Source organism: Populus euphratica, unplaced genomic scaffold (assembly GCF_000495115.2).
Source record: "Populus euphratica unplaced genomic scaffold, PopEup_1.0 scaffold42.1, whole genome shotgun sequence".
Classification (NCBI taxonomy): Eukaryota; Viridiplantae; Streptophyta; class Magnoliopsida; order Malpighiales; family Salicaceae; genus Populus; species Populus euphratica.
The window spans coordinates 1,178,249-1,193,124 of record NW_011499903.1 but is presented as its reverse complement, the minus strand read 5'-3'; the positions used below and the strand labels follow the sequence as shown (position 1 = coordinate 1,193,124).

At 34.4% G+C, this 14,876-nt stretch overlaps 2 protein-coding genes across 4 annotated transcripts; one reads left to right on the top strand and one right to left on the bottom strand.

Annotated features, from left to right (window-relative positions):
* Window positions 1-6,690: 6,690 nt before the first annotated feature.
* Window positions 6,691-11,791, top strand: LOC105133168 (U-box domain-containing protein 33-like). The gene is made up of 7 exons (XM_011037029.1): window positions 6,691-7,300; window positions 7,603-7,721; window positions 8,039-8,148; window positions 8,577-8,931; window positions 9,476-10,027; window positions 10,341-11,051; window positions 11,348-11,791. The coding sequence occupies exons 1-7, from the start codon at window positions 7,120-7,122 to the stop codon at window positions 11,528-11,530; spliced, it is 2,211 nt and encodes a 736-aa protein (XP_011035331.1). The 5' UTR covers window positions 6,691-7,119; the 3' UTR covers window positions 11,531-11,791.
* Window positions 11,792-11,887: 96 nt separating this feature from the next.
* On the bottom strand, window positions 11,888-13,781 carry LOC105133167 (uncharacterized). 3 transcript variants are annotated; one of them, XM_011037028.1, is made up of 5 exons: window positions 13,604-13,781; window positions 13,317-13,479; window positions 13,037-13,159; window positions 12,781-12,942; window positions 11,888-12,660 (listed from the first exon to the last, which is right to left on the bottom strand). In XM_011037028.1, exons 2-5 carry the CDS (start codon window positions 13,457-13,459, stop codon window positions 12,093-12,095), a joined length of 996 nt encoding a protein of 331 aa, XP_011035330.1. In that variant the 5' UTR covers window positions 13,460-13,479; window positions 13,604-13,781; the 3' UTR covers window positions 11,888-12,092. The 3 variants fall into 3 exon arrangements, with proteins under 3 accessions (XP_011035330.1, XP_011035329.1, XP_011035328.1); XM_011037027.1 differs by having other exon boundaries at window positions 13,317-13,476; XM_011037026.1 differs by lacking the exon at window positions 13,604-13,781 and having other exon boundaries at window positions 13,317-13,597.
* Between the last annotated feature and the right edge of the window lie 1,095 nt (window positions 13,782-14,876).

Genomic DNA, 14,876 nt, shown 5'->3' with positions numbered 1-14,876 from the left:
AAATTAAATGTATCTTATATTATTAGATATATTATTATAAAGCATGCTTTAGTTGAGGAGTTATTGATACTTCAAGTGCAAAATGATGATATAAAACCTTGATAAAAATGCATTTTTAAGTACTAATCAGGTAGTTATTGAAAGTTAGGTTGCTGTTTTGAAATATTACTTCCATTCCTATGTATTTCTATATAAATAGCAGCAAGTATGGGAAGATTTTCACTTTCATATTGTCACTTTCCAAGAAGAAACCAAATGTTATAGTTGAGCAATCAAGTGTGGTTGTTTGTAATTGGTGGTGTTGATGCATTGTTGATATTTCTACATCTTTAAAATGTAAGTTGCTTTTTATTAATTATTAGTTGCAGCCCATTGCTTTCAATGTTATGCAATTCATTATATATAAAATTGCCTTCACTGGTTTGTAAATGCTTGTTTTATACTGTTCATTAGGAGAGTGAAGGGGTAGAAAATCATGGCTTTTATGTTGGCCTTTATAAACATTCCTTTAACTATATAAATTTGAATAGTTAGCTTTTTTTTTCTTATTTTTATGATATTTGAAGGTATATATTCATGTTGAAAATGGATGCCTAGAAAACATTTGGGGCCATCACTAGTGGATAATATAGTTCATTTGTTTGTTTGTTTTTTTTGTCATTAATGTACCATGTAGAACTAATGTACATTTCCAAATAGATGCTAATTTTCCCTTTTTTCTAACTACTTTTATTCATGAAATTGTTGGGCATTTTAATTGCCATCGTGGCACTCCAAAATGTACATTGAAAGAAATGTTGTTATTGCCTAAAAATTTATTGAATAAAGGAAAGCAATAACATTAACATACTAGTGTTAACACAATGTAGAAAATTGAATGAATTTGTAATTTATCAAGTCATATTGTTTGATAGTCTCTATTATGGAGAAGTCTAAGTGTAGAAAGCCTTGCCACATATAGACGTATCACTTCCAATAGTCGTTTGTTAATATCAACATCTTCTTTCATTTTATAGAACAACATTAAACGTAAAGAACAATATAGTATTTCAGTCTTTATAATTTGTTTGTATTTTTTAACAAGTCTTAACATTTTCAATAATTCACAAAAAAATTATATGTCATGATAAATATGGATTCGCACTGGTTTTTAGCACTTTTTGAGAGGGGTTATGATGATGTAATGAATAACGCAAATAATTACATTAATTATAGTAATTCTTCTGTTAACAATGGAGATTCCAGTGGCAATCACAGTTCTGATAATGACAACGACGATGATGATGATAACGCGTCAAATGAAGAAGGCGAATTGTTTTGGAAAATAGAGTTTGATCGTCAAAAATTAGGTGCCTTAGCATTATATTATAACACTTATATATATAAGGAACCCTATATGGATTTGTACAATACTGGAATGCAATGGTTGAACAAAATATTATATGGATATTGGACCCGCTATGTAAACATGTTTATGATGGATATGATGACATTTCAGAGTCTTTGCTTTCAATATGAAAACCAATATGAGTTAAAAGCATCTAGAAGAATGTGTGTTTTTGAAAAAGTTGGAATATTTCTTTATACAATAGCTCCGGGTGCTTCCAACAAGGAAGTTCAAGAGAGATTTCAACATTCAAAAGAAACTATTAGTAGATACTTTAATTAAGTTCTTAAATCGGTTTGTTCGCTCGTTATAGATTAAATACAACTTGCAGATCCTGTGTTTGTAAACACACCGTGTAAAATTATGAACAATCCAAGGTATATTCCACATTTCAAAGTAATGTCATTAATCGTATTTATTGATAGTGCTTCGCATTAAATTAATTCATAAAATTTATTTTTTTAGTCAACTTAAATTGATGATTGTGATGGTTTCTCATATATTAAAATTGTGTAGAAGCTATCGACAATACATATATGCATGCACGTGTTTCTTCAGAAAATCAAATTTCATTTATCAGAAGAAAATGTGTGCCAACCCAAGTAATGCACACAATACAAGAATTTTTCTTGAGGTAATTGACAATCCACGTATAAAAATTTGTAAGCCACCAGAAAGTAGAAACGTGTGTGTGTGTGTGATAATTAATGTTTATTTTTTTTATTTTTCAATTTATAAAAAGTAAATGTATTTACAGGGAAATACTACTTGGTTGATTCGAGATATCCTAATGAATATGAATTTTTAGGTCAATATAGAGGTCAGAGATATCATTTGCAAGAATTTAAGAGACGAGGACAACCACAAAATCATGAAGAAATTTTCAATCATGTGTACTCTTCATTACGTTGTATGATAGAATGTACATTTGGAGTTTGAAAAATAAATGACGAATCCTACAGAATATGTCATCCTTTAATTACAAGCACTAGTTAAAATTGTTGTCGCATCCATGGCAATTCATAATTATATTAGAAGAACTTCAACGCAAGATATAGCACTTATGGAGTTCGATCATTATCCTGATTTTATACCTGATGATTTTCTAATTGACATGGCTTCACATGCACAAATGCAAGGACACCACAGGCCTTCACGAATGGATTATGTATGTGATGAGAGTGTTACAAGTTTAATAACACAATTATAAAATATTGTTCTAATATATTTAGGTCTTTTTGCAAAATTTTATTGGTTGTAAGATTACTTTTTATGTAATTGTTTATCAATATTATGAATGAAGTCTTTCTAGGTAATTATACCTCAACATCAAATTGAACTATAATTTTTAACTAAATATATTAAATTATTTTTTATTTAACCTAAATTTCAATTATTAATTTAACCAAATATATATTTTTTCAAATTAATTATAATTAAAAACTCTTTTTATAAAACTATTTTTTAAACCATAGTCATAACAGTCAGCATAATATTAAACACATTCAATATATATGATTATATTAGGTTAATGTGATGCACGCCCGCAGTGTTTTTTGATCATGACTACGGGAGGGATAATATAACTGCAGAAAAAAGGGTGTAATTAGTCTCACTTACAGTAAGTTTGACAGTTCATTAATTAATTCGATCGAATAAACCACATAATTCCCCAGTTGACACCTATGTCTCTAGCTAGGTAGAAAATAATCTTGTGGAGGATGCTGATAGACGCAGCTGATTCATGTAGAAAGGTGCAGATTCCTGAGTCTCTAGGTAGAAAATGAAATCTGGTCGCATATTGGCTACACGCAAAGCAAAACTAGCTACTAGCTAGGAATGGACATGCTATGTATGTCTTGACGATTGGACTAAGAATCACCTCAACACGTTACCCGGGAGTTTTTTATTCAGATTTTCCGCGGAGTCTGTAATATTATTTGATTTTTAAAGTATTTTTAGATTGAAATTAAAAATAAACTGAAATAATACTTTTTTATTTTTTAAAATCAGGACTTCAAAGCAATCAAAAAAATATTTAAAAAATTAATTTAAAATAAAAAAATTTATAAAACACAAAATTAAACATACTCTTGGTAACGGAAGATCCTCTTGGAGTACTTGAAACAAATATATATATATATATATATATATATATATATTTGGTCAAGCAAGGGGCCGGCGTGTCATGGTCAGTTTATGCTGGTTTCCACCTAGAATGAATGATCGTACGAGCTAAAATGATCACGGCCGGCCGGCCCCTTTGTTTGACCATAAGGACCCAAGAGGAAAACGTTTATTCATTTTATCTGGAGTGGAACTCTATAGGAGCACTTGCCTACTTGATCAAGTAGGAATTTGGATCAATCTCTTCTAATCATATTGTGCACATGGATGACCCATAGACGACGTCATATACATGAAGTCAAGAGGAATTTTTGAACTGTTTCTAGTTTTGCAAACAGAATCGATTTTAATTGATAATTCTTGCGTCAACGTCGACAATTTGTGTCTATGTAAGTGCAAATATGAACGGTAATTATTTTTTAAAATATTTTTTATTTGAAAATCATATATCAAAATAATTTAAAAACATAAAAAATAAAATAAAAAAATTATTTTTATTCAAAATATTTTTAGAACAAAGGAAGACATAATCATATCAACATAAATAAATCATTAATTCAATTTTTTGTTTTCTTTTGGCATAGATTCCTGAAAACCACATAAAAATACCGAGTACTAAGAACCTTCCACGACTCATGGTTAGATGATTCGCAGGAAATCATAATAATCAATTCCTATCTCAAAACCACGAAACTAATATCAAAAAATAGAAGGGGAAACAGGGGATTATTTGTCAAAAAATAAAAATAAATTTGAAGTGACTTTTTTTTTTTTTTTTAGATTAACGTGGGTGTCCGGGCCAGCTTGCGTGCACCACGATTAATCCCACGAGTCCTGAACTTTTTTCTTTTCTTTTTAACTCACAGAGAGATTTCAGTCTCTTGAAGTATAAATATATTCATATTGGTCAGTGGTTGCACCCAGCATAACTAGCTCAGGCCAGACCCATAGGCCTAGCATACCAGGCAAACCTCGCAGGCCTGCTTCGTTTTAAACTTTTTATTATTATTATCTGGGTTTGGTTGAGGGGATAAAGCCCCCACGACGAAATTGAACACCTTTATTGTCAATTCCACATCAAAGAAAGACAAAGCAAAGTAGAACGACACCTCTATCTCCAAACAAAAATCGAATTTTGTTGACCAATCAACAACTCTAATAGCCTCTGTTCAATCTGCTATATTTTGGAAAGAAAAAATAAGAACTTATTTCATTTATTTATCCTTAAGTTTTGTTTGTTTTCATTCAAGAACTAACATGATATGATCATTAAGAAAATCAATTATAAATTCCCTCAATTTAACTTAAAAACTTGTTTCAGAAAAATAAAGCGGTGTCAGCATGTAAGGTTAACATACTTTATAAGACAAATCTATAAAAAAAAAATGTTAATTTATGGTGTAGCTTATTTTTTGTAGAGCTAATTATAAATTATTTCCTATTGCAGTTAATTATTTTATATCTGGTTTAGTTTTGGAAGAATAACATATTAATCTTAACTCGAAATTAGCAGGCTATGCATGTATCATTAGCAAGTAAACAAAAATATAACTTATAAGTTAAATGGTATTGTTTTAGGAAAGAGCAAGGCTATATTCAACTAGATTAAATTTATATATTATTTGCAATATATAGAATACCATGCTTTCTAGAAGCTAGCCATTACACAGGGTGGTTGACTAGTATCTGGGCGATTTTAAGACATCCCTGTTTTTAAGCTGGGTGGTTCGATCACTTTCCAATCATAATATGTGGTTTTTGACGAGTATTATAGCTGGGAATGAGTTGACAATATGGGGGTGGCAGCGGTGGCAGGCACCTAGCTAGCTCCATTCGTTGTCTTAAACTCCCTGATAAAGACTAGGGCTTTAATTTTGGATAAGCCACTAGAACAAGAATGATAAAAACAAATATAAAGTGAACTCTGACATGATTAAAACTTAGCTAGTAATTATTTTAAAATCAATTAGTGGTCTTATCCCAATGCGTAAGCCACCAAATAATCTCAGATGCAATGTTTGGACTGTTAAAACTCTATCCATTCCCCCGGAGCATCTGGTCCCCTCGCTTATTTGGCGAGATCATGTTCGAAGTACTGGCGTTGAGTTAGGTCTAGAGCACCATGGGTCTGTCGGACAGGTTCAGAAAGCTCGAAGATTAATCTCAAATAGGTCTAAAGTGCCTAGATATCGGCCGTGGTTTGGATCCGTTAATTGAAAAACATGAGATCCGATGCCTCAAGCATGTCTAGGGTGCCCAAGTGTTAGGTCAAACTAGGCCAAATTCATTGCATGTTGAGCCTATGAGGCTAGGTTTTGTTATGTTTGGTTTGTAACACTGGAGATAAGAGCAAGACAAGGGTTCAAGGGTTGGTTCAGGTTAGGTTCTGGACTCCACCAAGAGTTATGCGGTGCTGACTTGAGGACTTCAATTGGTCGAAGGGAGGCTACACCATGTCTAAGGCCCTCCTCAAGGTTCAAGTTAGTTCTTTGATTCTAGATGTCGAGTTTGTATTTGATCTGAAGGATCGAGAGTTGGGATAAACCTTGATATTAGAAAGTCTTTCATGTCTAAGGTGCAGGGATCGAAGCTAGGCTAGTAGAATATTATGATAACATTCAAACGCAATTCCAAAACTAGATCGATAGTTTTAGTTTTTTAATTAGATAAGAGATTTGATGCATTTGAACTCCTTAGATTTCAATTTGTTTGTATGGTTTATAAACATATTCACTGGATTTTACAAGTTAAAAATCAAAACCTGCGGAGATTTAATTTATCTTAATCATTTTAAAATAAATTTGCATCGTCTAACCCCCAGATTTATAATAATAAAATACATGGTCATATTTCATATACCTAGAACATTTGAAGATCAAGTTGGTAATGCTAAATTCAAGATAATTTTGAAGGCATCAAACTAACAACTAAAAAGATTGAATTTTTTTTAGGTATTCAAAATTTTTGGTCTTCCATAACATAGGGCACATGTATAAACCAGAGTTGATCTAAAGTTACCAGGTTCGGATATATCTTGACTTGATTCCTAAGTAACTTTTCCTTGATTTTAATTCATTTTATTACTATATAATTATACAGCCAGAAAAACTAATATAATGGACGATTCAATTGCATTAAATCATATTTCTTATATTACAGGGCATCGTTCTACACATGTTTTTGGCAATGACCACAACGTAAAACTTTTTACTCCGAGATCGCTTGCTCGTTTCAGTTCATTCCGTAAGGATTCTCCTCGTACGATCCTTTCTTAAACAAAGATAAAAATAAACCTCCGTCAATCCTGCCAGTGTCTCTTTCCTCATACTTACGTGCCCTTTGCTTTGCATCTCCATTCAGTCAACACAAAATTCCAATGGTCTACACCATCGTTCATTTCTGCGAAACCGACAGATACTGAAAAAAATCTCACTTATGACTTGCCCTCTCTAACCAAATCCTGTGACTCCCACTAAGAAACACCTAATCCTCTCTCTCTCTCTAGCCTCTCCAGCAAAATAGAGCTCCTAAATCCTGCCCACCCGCCCCACCACAACCCGAACCCAAATTCCCATTCTGTGGGGTTCGGTTTCGGGCCTAACGGGATGTTGAGCTCTCAGTTGCCGGACATTGCGGAAGAAAATAGCAGCGAAAGAGTTTATGTGGCTTTAGGGAATTCTATAGAGAAAGCTGTGGGCTTGCTCAACTGGGTTTTCGAAAGCTTGGGAACCAGACAAATTTGTTTACTTCACGTTCACCGTCCTTCTCCTCTGATACCTACTCTCTGTAAACTCTATCTCTCTTGCTTCCTTTCTTTTTTGGTTCTTGGTCAATGTACTGTACTCGAATCTTGAAATGTTTGCTGAATTCAATTTATTTCTTGTTTTGTTTTCATTCTTGTTGTTTATTCAATTGTTGGTTTATTTTTAGAAAGTTTCTTGGATCCAAGATGGGATTTTTCTTCATTCTTTAATTTACTGTTAATTTTTGTGAGGATTTTTTTTAACTTTGCTTTACGACTAAGATATTTACTTTGATTTCCGATTATATAGGAGTGTATAATCACATCTTTTAGATTTTTATTGTAGTGGGGAAGCTTCCAGCTAGTCAAGCAAATGCTGAAGTAGTGTCCGCGTTTAGAAGCGAGGAGAATGAACGGACGAAGAAACTTTTTGATTATTACTTGATCATTTGTCGTAGAGCAAAGGTGTGCTATCTCTCAGATCAGATCTCTGTCCATGTAGGAGAATGATATTTTAATTTTGCCTGGAAAGTGATTTTTATGTCACTGAACTGTAAGCCAGGACAGTACTCTTCCTGATCTACTTCTGCTGTTAAGAAATGCAGCTTTGCCTTTGACCCTGCTGTCAAGCTTTTTTCAAGGATTTTTTTTAATTTAATAGCAACTTGATTTAGCTGTATTACTTTTATGAATCTGCTTGTAGAGTAACCACTTGAATGATTCTTCATTTCAGAAATTTGTTTTATTTGCTAATCATCTCAGGGAAAATGCTCAATGTTCAGGTTGAAGCAACTATTGTTACAATTGAAAGTGACCAAGTTCATAAGGGAATTGTAGAATTGGTGAACAGACATGGTGTCAGGAAGCTTGTTATGGGGGCTGTAAAAGAAAGGTAAGCAGACAACCAGTATTATCACAATCACTTATTCCAGTATTTCGGTGATCTCCATTAAGTGTTTCTTTCGTGAAAATACTTTTGTTGATTCTAGCGGCTCAACAACTGTCTTTGTGCATAGTTTCATGTTTGTTAAATCTGTAAGCCATGCACCGATAGATTTGAAAGTAAAACTATAACGCATCATCATCTCTAAAGACAAATATACATTCTGTGTCAAAGACTACTCAATTTTTGAATGTAACTTCAGAACAGGAGAGTAATACCTTACTTATCATCTTGCCTCTGTAGCAAATTTCATCAGCAGGCTTGTATTTCCTGGCAGAAACTGTCTTTTACTATATGTTTTACATACTGGAGCATTATTGCTCTACTGGGAACTTTAGATGTTCCTTTCTATATTCAATCCTATTGGTTTGATACAGTTGTATGAAGGTCAAAAAGAGCTCCTGCAAAGAAAACTATGCTGCGAAACATGCTCCCTTGTTCTGTGAGATACGGTTTATCAACAAAGGGAAATGTATATGGACAAGAGAAGCTTCTGAAAATTCAAATCCTCTCCAGGTTTCATTTAGTTCAACAAATGGCAGCTGTGCTTCAGGATGCACTTCCACTGAAATGAGAGTGTCTTCAGGTTCTGATCCAAAAGTGGAGGAAGAGAGCTCATATTCTCACATTGAAGAAGTGAGTTTAGAAGCAGAAGCTTTGGGGAATGAAGCATTTGAAGAGTTGTTGAAGTGCAAAACGTTGGAACTGGAAGCAATGGAAGCTTTCAGCAAGGTAACCACACTTCAGTATTCCCGGTTCATTTCTAGATTTGGTTTGTAGATCATGTGGCTGTTTTCTGACTCCTCAGAGTGTAAACTCTGGAGGAGACTGTAAATTAGTGGTCATCTCACTTTGTGCCCATCATGTTCTGAATCTTCTGGGTAGAAACTTCCATCATTCCTGTGCACCTCACACCAAGGTTGCTTAAGAAATAGACAGTAATGTTTCATGTTCTTTTTTAATGTGTTTCTATAGCTTTCCATTTCAAATTACTTGCTGTAATTTTATACAAATTCGCATCATGGAATCTGGCAAGTTTTCCCAAATATATTTCCTCGCCCTATCATTGAAAAATCTTAAATTACCCACTTTTTTTTTCCTCCGAGATGTTTATTTGGACTTCCAAGTTAGGGGAGTGTGCTAGCTATTTGAAGATTTAAGCAAAATGTGATTGCAATAAAAAATAGGTACTCCTAGTCATTTCCCTGTGGCTAACTTTGGTACATGCTGTATTGGTTCTTCATTGGAGAGAATCTAATTACTCTTTTCTTATCAGGTCAAAATCTATGAATCTGCTATTGTACATGAAGTTAAACTTAGAAAAGAAGCTGAAGATGCACTCAATAATACAATACAGGATCAAGAAAAGCTATTGACGGAGAAAGTAGAAGTAGCTAGAAAGCTAGAGAGAACCATGAGAAATGTTGCTCTTCTAGACATTCGTGCACAGGAAGCAAATCGCAGGTGTGAGGAAGCTTCTGGAGAATTAAAACTCATTCAAACATCCATTTTGTCTCTGCGGCAGGAAGAGCAGAGGATCCGACGGCAGAAAATGGAAGCTGTGCATTGGCTTGAGCGGTGGAGAAACCCTGGGCAAGCTGGAACTGCAAACTGCAATGGGTTTCTTGGAATCACTGAAGAGTTGCCTGAATTAGCAGAATTTTCTTTGTCTGATTTGCAAACTGCTACGTGCAACTTCTCTGAGAGCTTCAAGCTTGGTCAGGGAGGTTGTGGTCAAGTTTACAAGGGTGAAATGTTGGGTAGAACTGTTGCTATAAAGAGGCTGCATCCAAATAACATGCAAGGGCAATCAGAGTTTCAAAAGGAGGTTAGAGCTCTTTGTAACTCTCTCTCTGTCTGTCTATGCAGAGAGAGATATCCCATATTGTTGTTTGGATCTATCACTACTAATCCTTTCAATGCCTTACTCATGCCTTGAGTGTCCGTGGGTATTTGACAATTATTTGGACAATTCACTATTTGATATGATCTTCATACTTTGATATTTGGGATGATCGGCAAAAAATATGCCGTGTTTAACGAGACACATATTAAACCATCTGATTTGGAATCTAGAATGTCCCAGCACCATTTATCTCACACAATATCTCTGAAATAACCTATAGTATTTATTTAAGCAGGTCCAAGTTCTTGGCAAACTACAGCATCCTCATCTGGTGACTCTGCTTGGTGCTTGTCCAGAAGCATGGTCTCTTGTGTACGAGTACTTGCCCAATGGGAGCCTCCAAGACCGCCTTTTCCAGAAAAGCAACATTGCCCCCTTGACATGGAAGATTCGAACACGTATTATTGCTGAAATCTCAAGTGCCCTTTGCTTCTTGCACTCTTCCAAACCCGAAAAGATTGTCCATGGTGATCTGAAACCACAAAACATCCTGCTAAACTCTGAACTTGGCTGCAAGATATGTGAGTTTGGAATTTGCAGGTTGGTAACAGAGGATAGTCTTTATGAGCCAAGATTTCATTGGAGCACTATTCCAAAGGGTTCCTTTCCATATACAGATCCAGAGTTCCAAAGAATTGGAGTCTTGACACCGAAGTCTGACATCTATGCCTTTGGAGTAATCATTCTACAGCTACTCACCGGTAAGCCCCCTGCTGGATTGGTAGGTGAGGTGCGTAGAACAAGAAAATTAGCCTCAATTTTGGATCCATCGGCTGAATGGCCAATGATTGTGGCAAGGCGATTGGTGGATTTGGCCTTGCAGTTCTGTGAATTGAGCAGTAGGGGTAGACCAGACCTAACACCTACACTGGTAAGGGAATTGGAACAGCTGCATGTTTCAGAGGAGAGACCGGTGCCATCTTTCTTCTTGTGCCCTATTCTTCAGGTAAGATGGCATGCATTTATAATGAACTGAGAATAACGTGATTGTACACCATGTTTTACACTACAGTAACACACCCTTTCTCCCCCTTCCCCATATTCTTTTTCCAGCAATTATTTCATTTTCTAGATATTCACATGCAGTGGCATGGTTTTATCAGCGCTTACAAGCTCATTTTGAAGTTGAAAAATCAGTCCTCCAAAGTGCGGTTTTTAGCAAGCATTCTGATTACCACAGAACAGGGTTCAGGCGTTGTATTTTGCTCAATTTGTCTAACATATCAAATGGTTTTCTTTCAGGAAATAATGCACGACCCTCAGGTGGCAGCGGATGGGTTCACGTATGAAGGAGATGCCTTGCGTGGATGGCTGGCAAATGGCCGTGAAACATCTCCAATGACCAATCTGAGATTAGATCACTTGCATCTCACTCCCAACCATGCATTGCGTCTTGCCATTCAAGACTGGCTTTGTAAATATTAGAATCCCATGCATTCAGTTATATTGCGTGTTAATCATGTTTGTATAGATTGCATTCTAGGCTATCCTTGCTTCACCGTGTATAGATGATAGAAATAGCTGCATGAAAGATAGCGGGTAGTGTTTTAGATGCCGCATTGGTTGAGTTAACTTCGGCTGTGTTTGGTTATTTGTACAAAATTGTTTCAGCCAACTGAATGAAACCTGAAAACCATGTGTCATTCGGGATGGATATGTATAGATGTCTGAGAAATTTGAAGCTTCGAACTAGAAATGCTAGTCTATTTGAGGCAAACATATCTAGCCATTGAGCTAGGAGACTCCCAAAATTAATACATCTCTAACACAAGTATCGAAGTCTTGATCAAATGCGAAACCGTTCACAAAGTGCTAAAGAAACACATCTTATCTCAGTATATATTAGCATAATAGAAATTCAATGCTCGCTGTCTTTTCACTGGGTTACAGGATTGTACAACCCACAACACGTATAACAGGAACAAACCTTGGCCACTGACTAATGCACAAAGAAATTTGCAGACGCTATGTCTACTAGATTGAAATCTTAAAATCCTTGCAGGATTTCATCTCTTGCTCGAAGGAGGGAAGCAGTGGTTTGGTTCTCGGAGTCGCTAAAGGGGTGGTTTTCCTCTATAATCCTTGGTTCATCTCTCCTGCCAACCAAAAGGGGATTTCCCTCTCCTGTGCCGTTCCATCGATGTAATTCTTTCTTCTTAGGAACCAAGTTTTCTTTGAGACTTGTTCCAGGTTTCTCGGGCATTTGGCAAACGTTGACGGTACTTTCCCAAGAATCCAGATTCGCCCTTTTCTTGGCAGACTCGGAATTTGTGTCCTTGTGTTGCACTGTTCGGATCGAAATTTCTTCTTTCGGGGATAAGAATTGATTTTCCCAGGAATCGTTGAACTGAGAATTACTTCTTGCAACTGTTCCGTTAGATGATTCCTGTAGAATGCCTTGCGCTGATGAAAACCTGTGGCAGAAGCTCCCAAATCCCTGAATCTCTCTAGTCACCTTTCTAGCTCGCGCTCTCTCTTCTTTGAGAAGAGGTCCTTCTTCAAGCAGCTTCAAGATACTCTCTGATTTCTTTCGAACAGCGAGACCCCAGTTGAATCTGCACATATTTTTTGTTACAAGTGACGACGAAGACAAAAAAATGCTGGTAGCTTATATATACATGTGAAGTAATGAGAAGAAGATAAATATGAATACAAGCATAAATAGAATCACAGACCCTTTTTCATCTATACACTGAAAGCTTTCCATCTCCCTAATAACATCTTGGTCAATCTGAAACTCGCCTGCCACACTCTCTGGTCCATGAGTCAACAAGTGTTCAAGTACAATAAGGGAATTGTAAGAGGACCTCCAGTTCTTTCTCTCAAATCTCGAGAATCTGACTTGGCCGAAAGGTTCAAACATACAGAAGTATCCAAGTCAGGAAAGAGATAACAAGAGGGAAAATAAATCATGAAACCAGAAATGAAAACCTCTTGTGCAGAATCTCCACAATTCTCCAAAAATCATCAACTTCAAAAGCAGCCCTTGAAATGGATCCAAGTGTAGGGTTGTCTGGTGCCCATGGATTCCCACTTGTAACTTCTTCAGTCAACCTTCCAAATATTATTCAAGCACCACCAGGAAACGCATATAACCCAGATCAAAAAGACATACATGCTATGTCATATCAAACCCTTGTTGAAATAAATCACTACTAGACTACTAGCTGTTTAAAAGCTCAATCTATAAAATAACTAACAAAAGCCTTACAGTTCTGCCGGTGTGACATCAGTGAGAGCTAGTCTAGCACTCTTAATCTTTTCCTTGAAGAAGAAAGAAGCTTGCTTCTTAAGTTCATGGAATGATGGTGTACCCATGCTGCTGCTGCTGCTGCCTTTGCTTAAGATAGACATGATTCAGAATCGAGGGTCTGCTGAGTTGAAGGGGAAAAAAATCAGAGCAGCTAAGAAGAGGAAAATTGGATGCTATTTTCACATTAGGGCTATCCTTCCTCTAGTATTAATTACTTGATGAAAGAAAAAAACACTTGTGCTTACCAATACAACCCTTACTTCAATACTAATCCAAAAAAGTAATTAATGGGGGATTTGCACTTGTTATCAAGAACAAGACGTCAGAAAATGGGACGCAAAAACTTAGATTATTGGAGTGGACAAATTCAACATGACATCTAAAGTAAGGGAAGAAAATTAGGTCTCCCATTGTTAACTGCGATGGTTCCAAAGTAAAGATATAAGGGTGGAAAAGATATCTAGGTTTTGGATATAAAATAGATTTTTTTCTGTCCGATGTGTACCGTTAATGTTTTTTAATATTAAAAAAAATATTTATATAATACAGACTCAACTTAACTTAGAAAATATATAAGATATTAAATTGAGATATCTTATAAAAAGAAAGATAAAAAAATTACAAAACTGAAAATGTAATAACCTAATTTTAAAAAATAAAATTAAAAATAATAATTTAAAAAAACTTCAAAAACAAATGAGTCAACTTGGGTTCACAGCATGAGATGAAGATTAATTTAAAAGAATAAGCAAGAAAAAAAGATTATGATTAAATAAATAAATAAATAACATTGAAAAAATTGGGTCACTTTTGGTTAATCTAACTAACCAGCAACCTGAGATAATCTCATAAAAAAAATATAAAAAAAAACTTAATATCTAATGATCTAATATTAAAAGATGAAATTAAAAAAAAAACTTAATATCTAATGGTCTAATGTTAAAAGATAAAATTAAAAAAAATAAATTAATTAAAAAACATTAAAAAATTTCAAAATTACCTTGTTAACTTTGACTCACCCACAAACCAAGATAACCTATAAACTAAAAAAATGATGAAAAAAATCAAAGAAAGATGACTTAAATAGGAGATAAAATAAATAAAATGTGGAGGGAATTAAAAAAAAAAGATTAAATAGGGATAAAAAAGGGCAATTAAAATAATAAGAACAAAACTTGGTAATAAATAAATAAAATAAAATATTGAGTGATAAAATTGAAATTTTTTTAATAAAAGGATTAAAAATGAATAATAAAAATAATAAAAATAAAAATTAGAAAAAAATAAATGAAATAAAATATTAAGGAATAAAATTAAAATAAAACAATTAAAAAAACAAGTATCATATTTGATATAAAAATTAAATAAAACTAAATGAAAAAAAATGAAATTAAAAAAAAATCCAAAATAAATAAAGATCAATAAAAAAGGACCACAATTGAAATAAAAATATATAGGAGGTCAACTTTGAATCTTGGCTGCCCTGACACTGATTTTAAGAAAGGGAAAAAAAAAATC

Bases quoted from the DNA above. Each gene is read 5' to 3' on its own strand.
- LOC105133167 (XM_011037028.1), bottom strand. From the start codon at position 13,459: ATGTCTATCTTAAGCAAAGGCAGCAGCAGCAGCAGCATGGGTACACCA. The intron at 13,160-13,316 runs GTAAGGCTTTTG...AATATTTGGAAG, and splicing joins GATGTCACACCGGCAGAACT to GTTGACTGAAGAAGTTACAA. The intron at 12,661-12,780 runs GTCTGTGATTCT...AAATATGTGCAG, and splicing joins CAGTGTATAGATGAAAAAGG to ATTCAACTGGGGTCTCGCTG.
- LOC105133168 (XM_011037029.1), top strand. From the start codon at position 7,120: ATGTTGAGCTCTCAGTTGCCGGACATTGCGGAAGAAAATAGCAGCGAA. The intron at 7,722-8,038 runs GTGTGCTATCTC...CTCAATGTTCAG, and splicing joins TCATTTGTCGTAGAGCAAAG to GTTGAAGCAACTATTGTTAC. The intron at 11,052-11,347 runs GTAAGATGGCAT...GTTTTCTTTCAG, and splicing joins TCTTGTGCCCTATTCTTCAG to GAAATAATGCACGACCCTCA.